General features: G+C 42.6%; 1 protein-coding gene across 7 annotated transcripts in view; it reads left to right on the top strand.

The window, feature by feature from the left end:
- Nucleotides 1-21655, top strand: part of ERG (ETS transcription factor ERG) — a 256908-nt gene that overhangs the window by 215305 nt on the left and 19948 nt on the right. For all 7 annotated transcript variants that reach the window (XM_014862020.3, XM_070488877.1, XM_070488878.1 and 4 more), the window contains 3 exons: nt 534-685; nt 20288-20491; nt 21344-21424. In XM_014862020.3, the coding sequence (XP_014717506.1) occupies nt 534-685; nt 20288-20491; nt 21344-21424 (437 nt within the window). The remainder of the gene's footprint in view (nt 1-533; nt 686-20287; nt 20492-21343; nt 21425-21655) is intronic.

The raw sequence follows: 21655 nt of genomic DNA, 5'->3' as shown, positions 1-21655 counted from the left end.
GTCAGCTCAGGTTGCCATAACAAAATAGACTAGGGTGGGGGGTGCTTAAACAACAGGACTTTATTTCTCACAGTTCTGGAGACTGCAAGTCCAAGATCAAGGTGCCAGCAGGGTGGGTGTCTGGCGAGAGCTCTCCCTTTGGGTCCAGATGGCCCCGTTCTCACTGTGTCCTCATGTGCCGGAGAGAGAGAACTCTCTGGTCTCTTTTCCTTCTTATAAGAACACACGAATTTCATCTTGTTGCCCTCACCCTCATAACTTCATCTAAACTTAATTATCTCCCAAAGGCCCATCTCCAAATAGCACCACATTGGGGATTAGCACTTCAACATATGAATGTTGGGGGGACCCGAACATTCAGTCCGTTAACAGGCGCTCTATTTACCTTTTCATCCTCCTCCTCTCTCCTCCTTTCTGCCTCTGTCTCCTCCACCTTGACCTTCCTTGCTTCTCTCTGTGAATGACAAGAACACCAGTTTGGTATGATACTCGGTTGCCGCAATAATGGAAGGATTTATCTTCTTCTCCTCCAGGAACTCGCCCGATGAATGCAGCATGGCAAAAGGCGGGAAGATGGTGGGCAGCCCAGACACTGTCGGGATGAATTATGGCAGCTACATGGAGGAGAAGCACATGCCACCCCCAAACATGACCACAAATGAGCGCAGAGTTATCGTCCCAGCAGGTCAGATGCTCGCAAGCTTCTCTCTGCTCGGTCAGCCAACCATGCCTTCCTAGGGCATTGCTCGACTTTCTCTACTTGCCTGTGGCATTGATCGCCCTCAGTTGTCTAGAGTAGTGACTGTAAATGGAAGCCAGCAGAAGTTTATCGTCCTATGGTGAAATGTTTACTGATCTGTGTGTGTGTGTGTGTGTGTGTGTGTGTGTGTGTATAAGAGAGAGAGAGAGTATATCCATGAAAAATGAGCTTTCTGGGGAGGAATTGCCCTTTCTCTGAGATTATTTGGTATTAAATATTCTTTCTTTTATGAAGTGCTATTTATAACAGATGGTAGGCTTTTTGAAGAAATTTTCTTATCTGGCAAAATAAAAAGTTGGGGGCCATACATTGCTTGTTCTCAAAATCTAAAATTCTAGCTATGACTGGCCTATAATACAGATTCCGAGAACCAGAGCAATGCTTTACCACAGAAGAGATTCAGACCCCACCCAAGGCAATAGCTCTGAATTTGAGGACAATGCCGGGAGCTTATTTATTTAGCAAAACTCAAGGCAATAGGAGGGAGGCCTTAAGGCTCCTTGGAGGAAATGTGCTGCATAAAACCCAAAATATCGCAGCCACGACAGTCCCTGCTGAGCGAGGCCTTACTCCATATCAGTATTTTGGGAAGGAATTTGGAGACATCATCTCATGAAATCTTGGAAACAGGTATGCTTATCACAAGTCCCCTGATGAGGAGAATGATGGTCCTAGAGGTCAGCTAACTTTTCCAGGGGCATATAGCTAATAAGAGGCCAAGTTAGAATTCAAACAGGTCTGCTTGGCTCCTCCATTCTCTTCCTTTAGGTGTGGGATTAAATCTTAGCTCCTTACAGCGGCCTCTCTGGGCTCCCTCCCATCACTCGTGGCGGCCATGTGGTCACTCTGTGGTTCTGCCTCAGGGACTTGAACTTGCTGCCACCTCAGCCTGGAACCCTTGATTCCAGGTAGCGCTGTCCTCTGTCAGGGCTCTGGGCAAACACCTCCTCAGGGAGGTCTTTCCTGAGCACCCCCATCTAATGTCACGCCCCACTCCACCCAGGGACTCTCGATTCCCCGCCTGCCTTATTTTTCGTTATTGCATTCACTGCCATGTGTCATCATAGTGTCATTTTTGTGAAAGTTTGCTTATTATCTTCCTCCCTCAGTGGAGTGTTAGCCCCACAAAGGTCCTACCTCCATGGCCAAGTGCAGTGTCTGGCATGCATTAGGTGATTATGAATATTAACTAAGGGAAGAACGGAGGAAAGGAGGCCTTGCATTGGAGGGCCGTTCCTCATTGCTAAAGTGATGAAAGGTATGCATGGGTGAAGTTTGTGAAAACTTGATTCTCCCTTGCTCTGGGGTCACCTAAATTCATCTCTGGGTAGTGTGATGGCTCACAGGTTCGAATCCCCTCCATGGTATGAATCAGCCCCTGCCCCTTATTCTGTATGAGATCGCGTCCAGTGGACTTGGATCACCTCTGAACAGGAGAGTTCAGAGTGCGAGTACTTGGCGAACATCTGCCTTGGATTCGTGGCCCGGGTCTCTCTTCATGGTTGTCACTGTGTGCCTCTCAGCAAACTGTATGAAGCTGATTTGATGCAATTAGGTATGAAAGGATCATCCTTTGGAGCCGTGCCTGATCTGGAAGCACGTTGTAAGACTTTTATAGGAGACAGCGGAGATCAAGTCTCATGTGTGCCTTATGGGAGGGACAAAACTGGGCTTGATGTTTATTGAAAGGCAGTTGACATTTATGCAGAAGCCATAGGTTTGGTTTGAACATGGCAACTGAGCTACATACTCGAGACCTGTCACTTGTTGCTGTGCCTTAGAACAGGAGGCAGTTCCTGTTGAACAGGAAAAAATATGGAAATGCAGATGTCCAAGGTGCCTATCCTGGATGTGTGGTACCCAAAACAGGCCTGAGAACAAGGATGTGTCTGGGGAGGGGTGGGAGGGCTGGGATGCTGTTGCCTCAGACACTGGCTGGATATGAACAGGATGAGGTAGAAACCCAAAGGATACCCACTCAAACCCATCTCACCCTTTCCCTTCCTCCTTAGTCATGTAATTTCTTCAGTTTAAGCAAAATAAAGTTTTCAGTTCTCTGAGATGAGAGAATCAATCTGAGGAAAGGCCTGCATTGAAGATTCTTGTCTTGGTTCCTCATAGGATCAGAGACCCGGGGGGTAATGCCTGGTGCCACTTACGTCCTTTCACTGATGAAGTCATATTTCTGTCATGCCATCAATATGCTTTGACGTCATCAATACCCTTTCTAATAGGGCCAGATTTGAGACTTTTTACATTAAGTAAAATGTTTAGAAAACAGGAGAGATGTTTACATGGGGAAGAGGCAAAGAACCAATTGAATCAAGTCGGAGCATCCACCATTTCTGATTTACAGTAGATGCTCACTAAATGTCAGTTGGATGGGTGGAAGGATGGTTACGCAGACTGGCTCATATGAAATTTTTGTGAAAAGGCTGGTTTCATCTCCTGAAGAAAGTCCTCTTTCAGCTGTTCCCTCCTCTGGTTGCTTCATGCCAAAGGAGGCAGTTATTCAGTTAATAGTGTTTGTAAGAGAGCTAGTGGTGGCTGATTTTGCAAGCTGTGAGTCTTTCAGTTATTGGTCAAGCTTTATATATTTGTGCTCAAACACAGACACACAGATGAACACACGCACACATGCACACGCACGCACACACACACACACACACACACAGATATGGTTGCATTGCGTAATCCAGATAATTCCTCAATACAGCCATGAGATTGCAGGACCAGCTCTGTCAGCTACTGCATCTGTACCTTCAGCCCTAGCACTAGGATCCGGGCACCTCACTCAGGCACGTTATGGGCCTGGACTGCTCTGCATACATAGATAGAATTCTCCAAACCTGGTTCCGCCTGGTTCATATAGTTCCTGCTGGTTAAACACTTTGATCGACACTCATAAAATCATAAAGATAGCTGAATTTATAAAACAGTAATTATCTATAAGCGTTTGCACCGTCAATCAACTACACACTGATGTTCTTCTAAACCTGCAAATGGTCCAGATGCACAGTGACCAGAAAATTGATATGTGGACTTGCGAGGCGAGAAAATGGGACTTGGAGGCGTGGTCTATGTTCAGATTGGGTTCTTGTACCAGGGACTCAGTTTTGAGACTCTCTATCTTCAGTTAACTCAACAGCTATAAAGAAACCCATAGAATATCCCTAATGAATAAATATATATCTCCATTTAATATATTGACAGTGCCTCCTTATCTCAGAATGGATTTAAGAAAGCTCACACAAATATGCGCAAAGACGCAAGGTAGAAGCATTTTAAAAATGAATTAGGAGCATGGGCTAAAGTAAGAACTTAACGGAGACTGTGAAACCAGGAGTGAGGTTTACCTATATATACACTTTTTTAAATGCAAACTTAAATCCCGCACAATCGCGAAGGTGGGTGTTATTTGGCTCCAAAGTGTCGGCAGGCACCATGAAGGGGATGCCTCAATCCATTACATGATGCAGTGTCCATAGGATAAAAAGAAAGCTAATGTGGGAAGGATGGCCCAGCTATTAACTCTGAATCTACAGACAAATGTAGGAGGAGAACAGAGGAAGTCACGAGAAACTCACTCAACCAGCAGGTCCACCAGGCATTCTGGGAAACCCCGGCATATGCCTGTTGTCCTGGCAAGATTGTTGACTCTGCCTCTCCATCCCAAAGTGTGTTGGCTGCACAATAAATCTCATCTGTACTTTTCATCTATCTATCTATCTACCTATGTATTTTCTATCTGTCATCTTTCTATCTATATCTATACATCTATCTGTCTGTCTGTCTGTTATCTATTTGCTGTGCCTATCTGTATATCTAGATCTACATTTTATGGAGTTGGGCTGTTTCTTACACTTGGTAGATCAAAGTGTCATTCAGTGAACTTGATCTTAATAAGAGGGGCCCGGGAAGTGTGACCTAGTTAAATGGCTCTTTAAAGGTTGACTGGAAAATGTTTCGCAAAGGATGGTCAGAATCACTTGCATTGATTACCTGAGAAACTCGTGATTTAAAAATGCACATTTCCAAATATTCTGAGTCCAGGTGTGAGTCTGAGGATTCTATGTTATTAACATGCTCCTCAGGTGATTTTCATGCGTAATGAATAGATTTGAGAAGCTTTAATCTAGTTAAAAGACATCAAATAAATTTTACTTTAATACACTTGAATTATTTTTAAGAAAGGCATGATATGTCACTTTTAGAAGAGGGGAGTGGTCAAAAAAGAAGGATAAAAAATAGCTACCAGTGTCACATTGACATTCCAAAAAATGAAGACACACATTTGGTAGGAAGGAACTTGGACTTCTTAAAGCTTCTCTCTTAACCTGTACTTTTAGGACCTGTCGTTGGTTGGCACAATATATTCTGTAAAGGCCATGTGTCAAGGCACCCACAGGAAAATCCAGGACCTTGAAGGCACTAGATAGAGTGTGAGAGCTGAGGAAGCCCCTCAGCTTCACTGGTTGGTGTCAGCTCTGAGCTCCATTTTGACAAACTGGATCAGGCACAGAACTAGGTCTGGATCCACTTTACTGTGTTCCTTTCAACAACCCAAGACAAGGTGGGTACAACTGGGGAAGCTGACTTCCAGCTATTTCCAATTCTGCCTCACCAAGGCTGTGGACATGGGTCAATGTTTAGAAACAATGGCTTCCATGGCACAATGGAACTAATGTGTTCTAAAGAATGTCAGTTTCATGATGTCTCATGAAGAACCTGCCATCAGGGATGCTGCCCCTCCCTGTGCCTGCTGTGCCTCTGGCAGTCACTGTTATATTTTAGTGTCCTCAGCGATGTGCTAACCAGGAGCGCTAACCAAGAGGAAGGCACGGTCTTCATCCACTTTTCTTAAAAGTTGCAAAATGCTGACCGAGATGCAACAGGGCCTCTGGTTTTAGCAGCTAACATCATTTTGAAAGATTTTTCTTTTTCTCCATTTTTATTCCCTAAAAATGAATGCTAAAGCATTAGGCTTTTCAAACATTTCTAGTTTTATTTTCTAAATATCCACCTTGAGCACAAACACTCATGGTTGTCAGAAGTCTCAGAGATGAAGAGTCACCACATTCATCTCATCACTGGTTCACTGTCTCCATTCATTCATGCTTTCATTCATTCACTGAGGACTTACTGTGTTCCAGTCACCGTGAATAAAAGTGCTTATGTGACCTAAACCCCGCTCTTTTTGGCCCCCAAACCCACTAGAACTACTTGTACTGTGTCCTACTGAGGCCCTACATGCTGGGTAACTCCTACTCACTTCATGAAGTATTCACTGAGTACTTGTTGATCTTATACTAGTCACAGAGGAAGTGACCAAAGTCTGTCAGAAGTAGATAAGGCCCGTCCACATTTAGTAAGTAGTTCATGGCAGGAGGCTGTGTGATTACGAGCCCAAATGAGTGATTCAGACAAGTGTTTCAAAACATCTTAGGGACAAGATGAATATAAATATGACTGGTCAAGAAAAGCTTCCTTTGTTCCCCTCATGATACGATTCCTAAATCCCTTTGTAGCCTCCGCCATTTTCCTCTGCCATATGCTGCCCTTTAGTCACATGGCTCTACTCATACGCTTCATTGTCACAACCCAGTGTCTTCATCCATGCTGTTCCCTCGGATGGAATGCCCTTCCTCCTTTCTCTGCTAAGAAATCCTTCTTATTCTTCAAGGCATCTTTGAAATCCACCCTGTCTAGGAAGCCATCCTGATCTTTCGGCAACTTAATTGCTCTCTTTCAACATCTTACCAGATTTTTTATTACCACATTTTATTTTGTTTCATATTATATTCTATAATACATTCAAATACTTGCTTAAATATGGATAATACCGTTTAATTCCACGACAGATTTGAGATGCCTTGTCAACTAAACCACTGATAAACATATGACCCAGTCTACTGATCAAGTAGCAATTAGGGATCAGAACTAAGGCAATTAAAAATATTAATGGAAAACCAAGATCACATGAAGGAAGAATGCAGCCATTTGGACCACAAGCTTGGCTGAGATGCTGTCACAAAGCTTCCAGTATGGCTTTGAGCTTCCTGGCAGCCAAACTGACAAGAGTCATTTGGGGAAGTAATTCCTATTTTTAAAGAGAAGTTTCACAGGGAAGGCAACATTTTGCCTAGTGTAGAATCCTAAAAGCAGGATCCTTGGACTTTACATTTGGGATTCACTGAGGCTGTAGACGTGACCACCTTCCTGCCCCAGTTGCGGCACGATATTTCGCCAGTCTGTTTCTTGTAACATCCTCCATGAACAAAGTGAATTACGTTAGAGGACAGCTCAGGGCAAGTGGAGAGCATATCCCCGATGAGTCTTTGCTAGTCTGGTTTAATGTAAAGTCAGGATTTTGAGTTCTCAGAGTGGCAGAGGGCTTCCATAGCTTTCACACGATCTGCCCTAAAAATGACATCTCTAAGCTGTGCTTTGAAAGCAGATGAACAATAAGTAATAGAAGAATATACTCTCTGACGAGGCCAGATGGCCGACGTATTGTTTTCATCTTATTAGACTTAGTTATTTGTAAGCCTGTCTATTCTATTAGCGTGTCAGCTTCGTGAGGTGGTGATTATGTCTTTGCATTCTTAATCAGCAGACAAAGCATCAAGCTCACGGCCCGTGTGCGGGGACCAGCCACTGCGCGTTTATAGAGTGAGTGGTCATCTAGATCTACTCGGTAGGAATCACAGCATCACAGGAGCTGCAAGCTTCTTGATGATCTTAGTTCAACTTTGTATTAGGTTCTTCAAAGAAACAGAAACAATTAATCTCCCCCCCCACCTTTGTATAGATAGATAGATAGATAGATAGATTTATTATGAGGAATTGGCTCATGTGATTATGGAGGCTGAGGGAAATTCCACAGTCTGCCCTCTGCAAACTGGAGACCCACGAGAGCCAGTGGTGGAGATTTCGTCTGCATCTGAAGGCCTGAGGTCCAGAGAGCTGATGGCAGGAGATCAACGTCCCAGCTCCTGAAGTCAGGCAGAGGGGGTGAATCCTCTCTCTTCCACGTTTTTGTTCTGTTCGGGCCCTCAGTGGATTGGATGATGCCCACCCACAGAGAGGGGGGTACTCTGCTTTACCAATTCAAATGCTAGTCTCTTCTGGGAAGGCCATCACAGCCAGAAATATCCAGACACACACAGAAATAGCAGGTTTGACCAAATATCTGGGTGTCCCATGATCCAGTCAAGTTGACGCATAAAATTAACTGTCACAAATCTCTCCTTTTAAACGTGAGAAAAGTGAGCCCTAGAGAGTTGATACAGCTTCCCCAGGGACACATGCACGGGTCGGGAAGACCAGAGCCAGTTCCCAGGCCTGTGCTCATTTATGCGTAAAGAACTTGTTGGCAAAACTACACATTTCTTCATTTTACTTTGTCGCGTCACAAAACTCTCCCAAGGATCACCCCCACTACGTCCACATTGGGGAGTATGTTTCTGTAAGCTTCTGTTTAAATCCTGCTGGGCGAAGTCCGGCAACTAAACAAACCAAACCAACTAAGACGTAAATCCTAAAGTCAAAGTTAATTATGTTTTTAGACTATGAGCTGAATAGTGATTGAGGAAACCGCTATTGGGTTATATGTGTGACTGAAATCATAAAAACAGAAATGATGACGGCTGCCATCTGTTGAGTGCACGCTATTGTCAGGCACTTGGCCATGCACCCTGTAAAAAAGGTATTATCTCATTTAAACCCCACAACCACCCTATGGTGTAGGTACTGTTTGTTATTCTTGCTTTAACTGATAAAGAAACTAAAACTAGCAAAGCTAATTGCCCAAGATGTCCCAGCCAATAATCAGGAGAGCTAGGATTCTAACCCAGTTCTGTCTGACACTAGTCTGCATTCTTGTTCCTATGCCACACTGTCAAAAATACCCAGGGGAGAATACAAGCAAATGGAACGATGGAATAAGTTTGTTACATTGTTGCAGAGATTCTGAAATGGCCCTTTCAAAGGAGACTTAAGGAAAGAAGGAAGGGGAAGGGCATGTTCAAAACAGTTTACTGTGTTGCTCAGCGCTTAATCTTTACATTTCTACAATGGTAATGATTTACCTGTCTTTCTTGAAAACCAAAGAGAAGAAAATGGAATTGAAAATAGCTTAGACTTAGCATGTGTGACTCGGTGGCTGTTAACAAATGTAGAAAGAAATTTTTTAGGATCGGTGATTTTGGTTCAGTTCATTCTGTGTTTGAGACACCTGTAGGGACTCCCACTGGACAGCCCAGTGGACCCATGTAGAACTTAGGGTCAAGAGTCCTTTGTCGGGGGTCACAACACTTGAGTTCTAAACAGTGCCATTTACTAACTCTGGGATCTGGGAAGTTACTTGATCTTGCTGTTCTTTGGTTTTCTCATCGCCAAAATAAGGATAAGAATGCCTACTTTATGCGGTGCTGTGTGGATTAAATAAGACGATGCATGTAAGGTGCATAAACAGTGTCTGGGATATAGCAAGACCTCGAAAACTTGCAGCTCCTCTTTTCATAGTTGGGTCTGGCACTTAGAAGAGAGCCCTCGACTCAAGAGATTCATTGGCAGACGTAAGCATGTGTCATGGGCTGAATTGTGCCCCTAGAAAAAGAACTGTTGAAGTCCTAACTCCCAGTACCTTAGAGTGTGATCTTATTTAAAAATAGAGTATTTTCAGATTTAATCAAGTCAAGATGAGGTCATGAGGGTGGAGCTAATAAAATAACTAGTGTCCTTATACAAAGGGGACATTTGGGCACAGACACACACAGAGGGAAGATGACGTGAAGACACACAAAGAGAAGATCATATAAAGAGAGAGGCAAAGATTGGACAGGTGCAGCCACAAGCCAAGGAACGCCAAGGATTGCTGGCCACCACCGGAAGCTAGAAGAGGCAAGGAAGGATTCTACCCAGAGTGCTAGAGGGAGCACGGCCTTGCCGACCCCTTGAGTTTAGACTTCTACCTTCCAGATCTGTGAGACAATGAATTGCTGTTGTTTTAATATTTTGTTATGACAGCCCTAGGAAACTGATACAGCATGCATGTTGCAGTTAGAACATGGGAGTAGATAGAATCTTCAGGGATATCAGTGTACCAAGGAGAGTGGAGGACCAAGGACAAAACCAACATCTAAAGAAAGGCAAAGAAACAAAACCTATTCAGGAAGAAACTTTTAAGTGGAACAAATCATTGCATTTCTAAAACATGATGAGCATAAGCAATGTCATCATGGAATAACTAAGAGGAGGCAACAGGGGAAAAAATGAGGAAAAGATCTGCATAATCCAAAAGCTAGATGATCAGTTCAAGAAGAGTTGAGAATGGTTTCCATCCAATGAAATATTTTGCCATGTCAGAATGTCAAAGATACATTTAGAGCTCAACAAAAATAATTTAGGTATATGTTTTTTGAGTAGAATATATAATGGAATTGTTGATTCTCAGGCAAGTTGAGGACGGGCTCTCTTTCTTAGATTTTGACTCTTTTATAGGGTATTACACAATTCTCACATACAATTAAGTTTTTGACAATTGATTAATTAATAAATGCATGAAGTAGAGCATAGCATGAACTAGGTTGATGGTTACATTGGAAATGGAAAAGTTTTAAAGTAAATACATGAAAAATATGCCGTGAAGACTCTTGGTTCCAGTAAAATATTGAACTTAAAAGGATCTAAAGGCATTCCTCTTGCAAAACACCTGGAAATGCTCCATAGAATCTGACATCCTTTTAAATACACAGATCAACTTGGAAGAAAGTCAATGAATTCCTTAGAGACCAAAAACAAGGAGGGAATTGAGAACAGAGCAGCCCATCCTCACGTTGTCACCTGGTTGTCTTAGGTGGCATGGATGGCAGTGGGGTACCAGTGTCTATAATACAGAGATTTGGGTTTTAAAGGTCAATTAGGGGCAAGAGATGAGCTCTTAGGCTTGCTCAAAGCAGGAAGTTAGACTTGAGTCCCTCCCCTTCCCTGATACACACACGCACAAGACTACGTGTTACAGCAGACGCCAGGATGAGAAATGAACCATTGAAAAGTGGTCATGGGCTAGTGACAACCTTGGACAACTGACAGAAGACAAAATCTTCCTGGAGAGATGCACGTTCAATTCAAGGTTTACAGAATTCTTGCAGATAAAGTCATCTGCAAGATGACTCTGCACCTCCAAATTACAAAAGCAGGAAGAGACAATCTACCTAGACCAAGATTCAGCAGAAAAAACAACCACCATGATTCAGCCCTCAAGAATGTTAGATAATTGAAGTAAGGGATAGAGAATATAAAGTAAATAGATTTTAAAAGATTAAATATATAAAAGAAGAACCAAAAAAGAGAGGAAAAAGACATTATGGAAAAGAATAGATAATTTTGAAGAAGAAGCATTAATACTCCTAGAAACACAGAAAAGGATTCAAAACTCAGTATCAGACCGTATCAGAAGCTCAGGAGATGGGTTAAACGGTTGATTTGAAAAGACTGAAGAGTGAAGTAAAGAAAGTAGACTTGAGCTTGCTCTCAGAGTGTGGCACGGTGACAAAGAGATGGAAAACATGAGAAAAGGTCAAGCGTTGGGAAGGACTCATGTAGATCTAACAGAAGTTCTAGAGAGGAGGAAATAGAATAGAACAGATAAGATATTCGAAGAGATAAAAGCTAACTTTTCCAAAATTAATGAATAAGACCATTTTTCAAACACAGGAAGCACAAATCAGAGAAGGATAAATAAAACTAAGTCCACACTAATCACATTCTAGTGAAACTGTGGAACACCAAAGACAAAGTACTTTAAAGCCAGCTAAACAAAATAGACAGACTATCTGAAAATAAATACAGTTAGAAGGACGGCAAACTTCTTGACAACAAAACAGAACAGAGGGCAGGAGAAGAAAATCTCCAGTGAGCTGGGAGAAACTGAGAAAACTCTAGCTATCTTCTGGCTCTTAACCTATTTTGTCTGCCACAAACCCATTTAGTGGTTTGGAGAAGCCAGTGGGTCCTTTAGAATAATACCTTAAAATGAATAAAATAAGCTTCAGAAGAACACAAAGGAAACTAATTATATTAAGAGTACATTCTAATCTATTGTGTAAATTGAGGGCAAAATAAACATATTTTCAAACAAAGGGTGAGAATTTGTTGCTAACTGACCCTCCCTTCAGGAGATAACAGAGATTTAATAAACAAAGAAAGAGAATAGATCCTAGAAGTAAAGAGTGAGGTGTAAGAAGGAAATGGAAACAGTGAAATTGGTTAATATGAGGGTAGATCTAAAAAAAAAATGGCTGTAAAATGACAACCACAGTCTCCTAAATAGAGAGTAGAACAATAAGGTGGAATAAAAATATTGGACAACAATATTCTATAAGATTAGGGATGGATGACTAGAGTTAAGCTTTCTAAATTCCTTGCGTTCTTTGGGAAAAGGATATATTTGGTGATTAAATTTAGATTTTGTGTAAAGATTAACAAGCAAAGAAATAGAACTAGAATATTAAACAACCAAACCAGTAGAGGAAAAAAAAAAGAACTGAAGAAAAACATATTGATCTAATAAGACATTTGGAAAGGAGAAATAAAGAGCAGACACAGCAAGGTAAATAAAAAGCACAAAATAAGGTGGTAGAAATCAGATAGATCAGTAACAATGAATGCAAGTAAACCAAACTGGCCATTAAAGAGAGAAAATGAGGGGCCAGCCTGGTGGCGCAGTGGTTAAGTGCGCACGTTCCACTTCGGCGGCCTGGGGTTTGCCAGTTCGGATCCTGGGTGCGGACATGGCACCGCTTGGCAAAAGCCATGCTGTGGTAGGTGTCCACAAATAAAGTAGAGGAAGATGGATATGGATGTTAGCTCAGGGCCAGTCTTCCTCAGAAAAAAAGAGAGGGCTAATCTTCCTCAAAAAATAAAAAAATAATAAAAAAAGAGAAAATGATAGATTGGATTTTATTTATTTATTTATTTATTGGTGAGGAAGATTGGCCCTGAGCTAATATCTGTGCCAGTCTTCCTCTATTTTGTATGTGGGATGCCACCACAGCATGGCTTGATGACCAGTGTTTAGGTCCACTGCCCAGATCTGAACCCATGAACCCTGAGCTGTTGAAGCAGAGCACATGAACTTAACCACTATACTGCCAGGCTGGCTCCTAGATTTTTAAAAAAATACTCCAAAGTCAGTTTTGTACTACTTACAGAAACATCTAACACAAAGAAAGAGTAACAGCAAACAGATGGAAGAAGATACACTAGTCAAATTCTAATAAAAATAAAGCTGACAAAAATGGAAATAGAAAGCAGAAACCATTACTGGAGATAACTGAGGGTTATTACATAATAAAAAAAAGTTTACATTCATGAAAATTATATAGCAATGATAAACTCGTACATACCTAATAAGATAGCCTCAAAATCCATAAAGAACTTTAAGGAGATCAGACAAATCCACTTTAGTGAGAGATTTTAATTTGTCTTTCTCAGTAATTGACAGATCAATGACATAAAAATTATATATTCATTACCAACTTTGATTCAGTGGTTATTTATGGAAACCTGGACCCAACAATTAGAGAATATGCATTCTTTTTAAGCACTCAGGGGGCATCCAGCCACCAAAAAAGAAGCCACCAGTATAAAATAAAATTAGTGTCGTATGGACCTCATTCATTGGCCAAAGTGCAATAAAATTAGAAATAAATGATTACTAAAATGGTAACTGAACCCCATCCATAAGTGGAAATTAAGAGGTTCAGAAACAGCCTTGAGTGTAGTCTCTTTATTTGAGGTCAAATTTTAATATCTGGAGAGTAAAGCTCAAAATCAAGCCGGTTCTCTCTGTTGGGCCTGCTTTATAAACATAAAGACCGTCCCTAGAAGGAGGTGAAACGTTAAATCTTATTTTTGCAGGCTTCTCAGTGTCTTGGACTGCAGACTGCAGACTTGCCCAGGGCTTCATTTTATAAACAAAGATCTCATAGTCCTATGATATGGTTTAGGGCTACATTTTATTTTTGGGTATTTTTTTTCATTACCAAGGGCGATTTTTCGATCTGGAAGCCGGTATTTCACATTGATAATTGTTCAAGAAAAATGACACTCAGGCCTTCTGTTATCACCAGTTTGGCTCTTGTTTCATCTTACTTTTATTCCTTCCCCTAGAGGGTTCTCTGAAATAGGACGTTTGCCTGCATGAGGTATTTTGTTTCGTGAAGGTGCAGCACTTCTCCAGCCGTGCAATATCCTTTTGCCTAATTTCAATATCTACTTAATATTTTCCTGGCAGCAGTGGAGCTCTAGTAGGTCAGTATCCAGTTTCAGGGAAATGTAAAAAAAATTTAGCTCTCCTCCCACCCACCTCTTGCCCTCCCACCCACAGCACATTGAACAATGCAACTCCAGAACTCCATGCTTTGCTTTGCTTTATTTTTTTAATTCTAACTTCCTGAAACAGCATTCGTGAAACTTTTGGATATTAAACATCTAACCTAAGATACAAATAAGAGGCTTCCGAGAGAGATGGCTGCTTTTCCCCTTTTACTCTGTACCACGTGGGGTTTACCATTTTGATGTCCGTGAAATGTGGACTGGTGACACAGATGTTTTCAAAACAGTTGGACTGGAGGGCTGAAAACAAAACCACTTATCTTCAGTGGCTCATGATTCATCTGACAGAAGCACCTCCAAAAGCTTCTTAAAATAAAGTGATAAATCAGACTTTTGTGTTTAAAGGAAGAGGCTGCCCTGTGATAATAGATTGTTGATTTCATTTTAGCAGCGTTCGCGATGAGAAAAATCCAGTGTGTGGATGCGTTATTTCTCTGCAACATGTTATTGTTGGCAAAGTGCTTTCACATACATTATCTCATTTACTTTTCTCTTCCCCTAACATTTTGCTTAATTACCCACAGAAAAAGAAAACGAATTCCAGAGAGGTTAACATTTACATCGACTGACTGGTTGAATCAGAACCCAAATATGCGTATTCTGGTTCCCAATAAAGCCTTTTGTTTGATCACTAAGTTTTCTGTGCTTGATGTAATTTTAGACATTCTTTGGCACCTTAGACATTTTTCAATGACTCTGAAATGCCTAGATCAAGAAGTCCAGCCTTCTTAACAAGATACCCAAGGCTCCCCCATGATCTGACTCCAACTTGCATCTCCATCCTTATATGTTTCTGCGCTCCCTCTTAAACGCTCCTATCCAGCCACACCGAATTCTCACTTCTCCCTCAACACATCAGATATTTCCTGCCTCTGTGGGAATGAAACTAGACTCAAGCTGGCCCCCTAAACTAACGAGCTTATCTGCTTCTGTCACCCTGCCACTGTCAAATCTTTTTCATTAATGTAGGCTCAAGCCAAACCCTTCTTTTGCAGCCTTTTCCTTTTTTCCTGGTTGGGATCAGTTGCGACTTCTCTGTGCTTCCATGTCCTGCTTGGATAACGTAGATTTAATTCTGCTTTGTGGGTTGTCTTCATGCCTGCCTCCCTCGGTAGAGTCTCATCATCTCTCTTCGTCTTGGCTGCCTCTGAATCCATGTAGTACTTGTAATATAGTAAGTGCTCGAGAACTCTTACTTGTGTTAAATGACTCTTGGTCCTTATCCTGTTGGAGTCATTCCTTAGGTCCTTGAATTCTACATATTGTTTTATAGAAGAAGAAACCCAGGCTTAGTCATGAGGTCGGGTAACAAGTTCCAAGTCCTACCACTATGTGGAGGCAGGAGGTGTGGAATGCCACACCTAAAAATTAGGCACAGGTGGTGCCTCGGGGTGGGGCTCATTGTGTTGCTCCCTCCCCTTTCTCCTTCACATGCATAGTTGGGGGTCAGGGAAGGAGGTAAAGCCTGTTGAATCTTGTGGGATCTTGTGAATGAGCCCCCTTCCATGATTGTAGGGTGGGACAGAAGCAAGAAAGCTTTACTGACATACCATGGGCAATGGAGGAGATCTGGGAGATTCTGCTGGGCTCTCTATAGAGCTGAAGGGTGAGCTGGGACCCAACACACTGACCTGAACCCTAAAAGATTCTACCTACAGCTGCAGCATCCATGGCTGGCCCAGGTAGCTGGGGTGGAGCTCAGCATGGGCTCTGTCATCAGGGTGGGGACTGGGCCTCTACTCTTGTTATCTCTCCCCTGCTCAGAGATTCATTAGAAGTGCTTACACCTCAAGAGCATGGAGGACAGATGCCCAAAGGAGGTGGTGAATGTAGGTGAGGGTCCAAGAAGGGGCCAGTCCTCCGAGCAGTGGATGGTGGGTGGGCACAGGTATGGGCCATTGGTTCAGGAGACGGCAGGTAGTAGTGTGTGGCTGTAGGATGAGGGAGTGGGGGAATGGCTGGGAATGACACCTATGAAGACAGTGGGGCCCAGCAAACTAAGGGCCATGTGCTGCATGCTGAGGAGTTTGGGCTTGTCCCTTGCAAACTGTTCTCTGTTACAACTCCTGTCAAGTAGGTCCAGAATAATGGTGCCCCACGGAAGGTTGTAAGGGAGCATCCTCACTTACTCCATCAAGTGGCCATATTTTTTTAATATTCTTTACCTACAAACTTATAGGACAGAGGTGTAGAGATCAAATTCCAAAGGACACAGGAGTAACCTGACTTGGTGTAATTTTGTTCTTTTCAAATGAAGCAATTCTCATTACTGAACTGTATAAGAAAGTGAAATTAAAATTGTATACCCTTGAAAGAAGTTTTATAAAAAGACTTTAACAAATATATATACACATATATAACAAATACACCTCTACATGTATGTATATTTTAATCCTTTATAAGACCTTGTTTTGATTTTGAAACATAGAGGAGAATAAATTTTTTTGTAAATAACTTTTTAACCCAAGTACTATGTTTGTTGGAAGAAAAAAAAGGGAAGATATAGTTCAGTGAAAAAGAAAAAAAATCTAAAATTCTCTATTGCCTTTTCCCCAGAGACAACCATTGTCATTTTGTTGCGTATCCGTCCAAAATTCTTTCCATGGATATATTTACATTTCTTTGCAAAATATAATTAGACCACAGTAATGTTTTCAAACGTTTTAATTTAATCTACTTTGAACATTTTTTTTCATATCAATTGATATGTTCAGCGGAGTAATTTTTAGTTTCTAAATATCGCGGGAACATTCCTGAATGCACTGCAACTTAACTAGTTCTCTTTTTGTTGGACATTTAGGGTGTTTCCAATGTTTTGCTATTATAAACAACACTACAAAGGACATCCTTGAAAATAAATCATTGCGCACATCCTCTATTGTTTACTTAGGATAAATTTCTAGAAGTGGAATTTTTAGTTCAGAGACTATGCACGCATTTTTTTAAAGACATTTGAAAGATATTGCTGAGTTGTTCGTTGGGCAGGTTGGAGCCGTTTACACTCGCGCCAGCATTATGAGAGAATGGCCATTTCACCAATCCAAAGTGAGCATGTTACAAACAAGAGCAATACAGGTCAAGGAATTGGTCTCTGGGTATTGCACATGATTCCCTTAAAGGAAAATTGAATGAGCTGTGACATCCCCGGACTTAGTGGCGGGAATCAATTAATGGGCACATCAAGGGACGATAGAGAGATTGGGCTTCTCTTTTTGGCTGTCTTCCTAAGATGTCATTTCACCATTTTAATAAGAACCCAGTGACTTACAGGAAGATGTTTATGTATCATTTTGAGAATATCTGGTTCCGCCATTGAGAAGAAGATGCTTCCCAGAATGAACTGATTTCTACGAAGTAGTTACACCAAAAAGTAGTCCTCTCATGTTGTCAAAGACAAAACAAAACAAAACATAAAAAAAGGGTCTGGCTAATACCTGTAATGGAATATAAAGTTTCCATTTTATAGGCAATGACTTGGGGAGGATTGTAGGAGGGGGCTTTCTATCTGAGTGGGCTGCTTAACTGTCCTCTGCACAGAACCAAGGATAAGGAGGACCTGAATTGAGGGTGTTCTGAAGCCAAAATATGATCCATTCCTGTAAAATGTGGAATCATGACCTGCCACGAGAAAAAGAAGAAAAACGACCTTCTACGAAAACAGTCTGGAGTTGTGAATACTTTTTCTCCCTGAAAGCAGAATCCTGACCCAATGGCAGAGAGCCATCTGAACTTCAATGAGTTGGGCAAAGTTAACCATCCATATCCACATTCAGTTTTCACAGACTAACTAAAATGTTTCCATGTGTTTGGGTTATAAAGGAATGTGCACACCTTTCTGTCAACACTGCCGTTTGAGTTTTTGTAGATGTTCTTCTCTTTGTAGCAGAACCAAAGTTCTCCTTAGTTTTCAGATTCTATGCACTGATTGCTGATGGGGAACATGAGTGTTATAACGCTGGTTGAAATCTAAGACTAACTGGTGATGTGGAAGATGCACGTGCCCCAGGACCCAGCAACTCCACAGTTAGGTACTCCCCCTAGGCCAGCACTTCCCCAAGCATAGTGTGCACACAGATCAGCGGAGGATCTTGTGAAAATGCACTCTGATTCAGCAGGTCTGGGGTGGCGCCTAAGATTCTGCATTTCTAATTAGCTCCCAGGTCATCCCTGGATCCCTAGTATCCCAGCTGATGCTGCTAGGTCCCAGGACCCCACTCTAAGTGGAGAGTACCTGGAATAGATGGTCCGATCCCTGGCTACACCTTAGAATAATCTGGGGAGTTTTAACAATGCTGATGCCCAGGCTGCCCTCCAGCAGAATTAAATCAGAATCTCTGTGGCTGAGCCCAGGCATCAATGGTTTTTCCATCTCCCTGTGATTCGAGTGTGGAGCCCAGGCTGTAGACCAATGCAGATTCCTTCACATGTGCGCAGGGACATAGGCACAGAGATGTTCATTGATAAATAAATTGAGTAGATTCCTATGGGGGAAGCCCAAGAGCTGCTTAAGTGATCGAATAGATCTACCTGGATTAACTTGCACACATCTTGAAAATACAGTGCTGAGTGCCAAAAGCAAATCAGATAACATTGCTGTTAACTTTAAAAACGCAAAACGGTATATATAGTTAATATGGTCAAAGTATTCAAATATGTTTAGTGATGATGTAAGTAACAACTTTAGGATAGCTGTTACTTCTGGAGGGTGCAGGAGGGGAATGGGATGGGGGTGGATTAAGTTGGATTTGAAACAATGTCTTTCTATTAAAAAAGGTATGAAGCTGAAGGGAAAGAAGGAAGGAACAAAAGAAGGGAGAGAGAGAGAGGGAAGAAAAGAAAGGAAAGAAGGAAGGAAGGAAGAGAGGGAGAGAGGGAGAGAAGAGAACTCTGGTGATATGACTGTCTGTCTGTTTCTCACTATTGCTCCTGTTTACTTCTGTAAACTTAGAATGTATTCCAGCAGCCACTACATGCCTCATTCTTGAGTGGCCTGGAATATTAGTAAGACTAAACAAGATTCTAAAACTATGAGCTAAAAAGTGGTTCAAAAGGATGATTTATTCCCCCATGAGATTTTTCACTCCTTACGATCAGAGCATCATGGCACAGCTGACCTCTAAGGGCCTGCCCAGAGAACAGAGGTCAAGGCTCTCATTTTACATGTAAAACAGACACAGGAAGGAGACACAGCCTCCAGAGGTTGCAGCAAGTTGAGAGACCCCAAGATTAGAACTCCTGCTCCCTGCCCACTGTCTCTGTCTCAGAGACCCTAGGGAGGCACCCTGAATACCCTCCACCCAGGCGTGTTTGTGTGGGGTGGTCCTGGCTTGTGTTTCCGTTGAGGATCGCCAGCTCCTTCTCCCCAGGGCCCTGCCCTCCTGGTCCTATTGGGGCCCCTTCCCCTACGTGGCAGTAGAGCGTGATGACATTGCCTGCATCCTGTGGGGCGTTTGCGAGCCACAGCTGGGGAACGTGGGAGTCGCCCAGCCAGCCCCTGCTCCTGCAGGTGCGAGGTAGTTGCCAAACGAAGCTCCCTGCAGGGAAAGCATGTAACCGGCGGCTCTCTTAGAAATGCTGCCTCCTAGGCGGGGCTGGGGTTTTGCTTTGCCTACACTTTATTTCTAATTCTGTGCTCAATATTTTTCAGTATTTTGTGCAAAAACTGGTTTGATTTTTTTTTACAATCTGTAGTTGGCATCTTCCTGATGTGCATTGCTAACTCTTATTTTCATCTTAAGATACCGGAAGTTTTCTAAGGAAAGAAAGTTTCTACTTATTCTTATTCATTTTTAAATGGATAAACAAAAATGAATACAAAGCAAATCCCTAGAGGATGCTTTAGATTATGTGAGCAACAAAGGGGCAGGTGTTGTGAATAAGCCTGAACTTCCAGAACAATTCCCGTAAAGACAATGGTCTATTGGGTGAGTCAGTTGGTGTTTTTGTCTCCCTCCAAGACATTCTCTTTTGACCAGTCCCCGAGCCTGGCTTGAAGCTGTGCTTCTAGAACAGCCAGAGGGGCTGCTCTGGAAAGCTGTGCGGGGCGGGAGATCCCGCCTGGGATATGACTCTGCCCCGGAAATTTGTCTTCAGGAGTTGATCGAATATGTTTCCATCCCTTTTCAGATCCTACCCTATGGAGCACGGACCATGTCCGGCAGTGGCTGGAGTGGGCAGTGAAAGAATACGGCCTTCCAGACGTCGACATCTTATTATTCCAGAATATTGATGGGAAGGAACTGTGCAAGATGACCAAAGACGACTTTCAGAGGCTCACCCCAAGCTACAATGCTGACATCCTTCTCTCGCATCTCCACTACCTCAGAGAGAGTAAGATGGTCCCCCTTCAGGACAGAGATCACTGTCCTGATGGTTCTTGTTAACCTAAGCTGCAGAGGGTTCAATCTAGTTTGTGGCCAGCATCTTTCTGCCCTAACCCAGTGCCATTTAGGATCTGAGAGAGCTAGGCACTTAGAAGGCAAGGACTTAGGTGAAAGCGTGGTGAGAAGTAGTCAGAGCTTTTACAAGAAGCTGAAAAGTCCCCTTAGCATTCAGCTGCCTCCTGCAGGGTCCCCTTGACCAAGAAGATCACGTGTCAAAGGGAAACGAAGCTTTGTCTGGTCACACATTATTTCATCTCTCTGGTGCCCACATTGAAACAGAAACAAGATGGAAAGGCTCCTACTTGATGGGAATTATGGGGTTCATCTTGCCCAAAGCTAAACGAAACCCCGCCTCCGTATCCAACCCGAATGCAGAATGAGGGAAGTTCTCACGTGGTATCCTGATATGGCTGAGCCTGACAGTGGAATGGCATATTGGCGATTAGAGGCATGAACCCCGAGCCTGCTGCATGCTTTAATTCCTCCAACGTCAAGCATGATCAGGAGATAGTGGGCATAGTGGGCGCAGTGCAATAGTGGGGTGGGGTGAAGTCTCTGGTGTAAATGCTTTGCCTGGCATCCCAGCTACATACTCCCTGAATTACATATGGGCCCCTTTCTGGGTTTTAACACGCTAACAAGTAACAGGGCCACGGAGAGATTTCCAAGCATTCTGTGAGATTAAGGTGGGAGTGGAGGGGTGTTTTTCTTTCTTCTGTCTTTTTTTTTTTTTAAGAAAGGTAATTCTCTCTCTTTTTTTTTTTTTCATTTGGATGTTGCTTTTTGTTTTGTTTTGTAGCTCCTCTTCCACATTTGACTTCAGATGATGTTGATAAAGCCTTACAAAACTCTCCACGGTTAATGCATGCTAGAAACACAGGTAATGCTGGCCCCGCCCCTTCCCCACAGACCCGTGCAAGGTCTTGTCTACAGATTGCATGCTTTCAAGGTGGAACGTGGGAGATCAGAGTCAGGAAAGCGGAAGCAGAGAGGGGCACCGGGAGGGGTTCTTTTCCATTTGTGGGATGCTCTGTGCTGAAAGTACCACAGACTAACGGCAGGGGGCGCCCTTTGGTTTCTGAGCTCTCTCCCCTCCCCGCTCCCTTTGACA

Source organism: Equus asinus, chromosome 18 (genome assembly GCF_041296235.1).
Source record: "Equus asinus isolate D_3611 breed Donkey chromosome 18, EquAss-T2T_v2, whole genome shotgun sequence".
NCBI classification, from domain to species: domain Eukaryota; kingdom Metazoa; phylum Chordata; class Mammalia; order Perissodactyla; family Equidae; genus Equus; species Equus asinus.
Note: the sequence above shows the minus strand (reverse complement) of the source record. Positions and strands in the feature narration are given on the sequence as shown.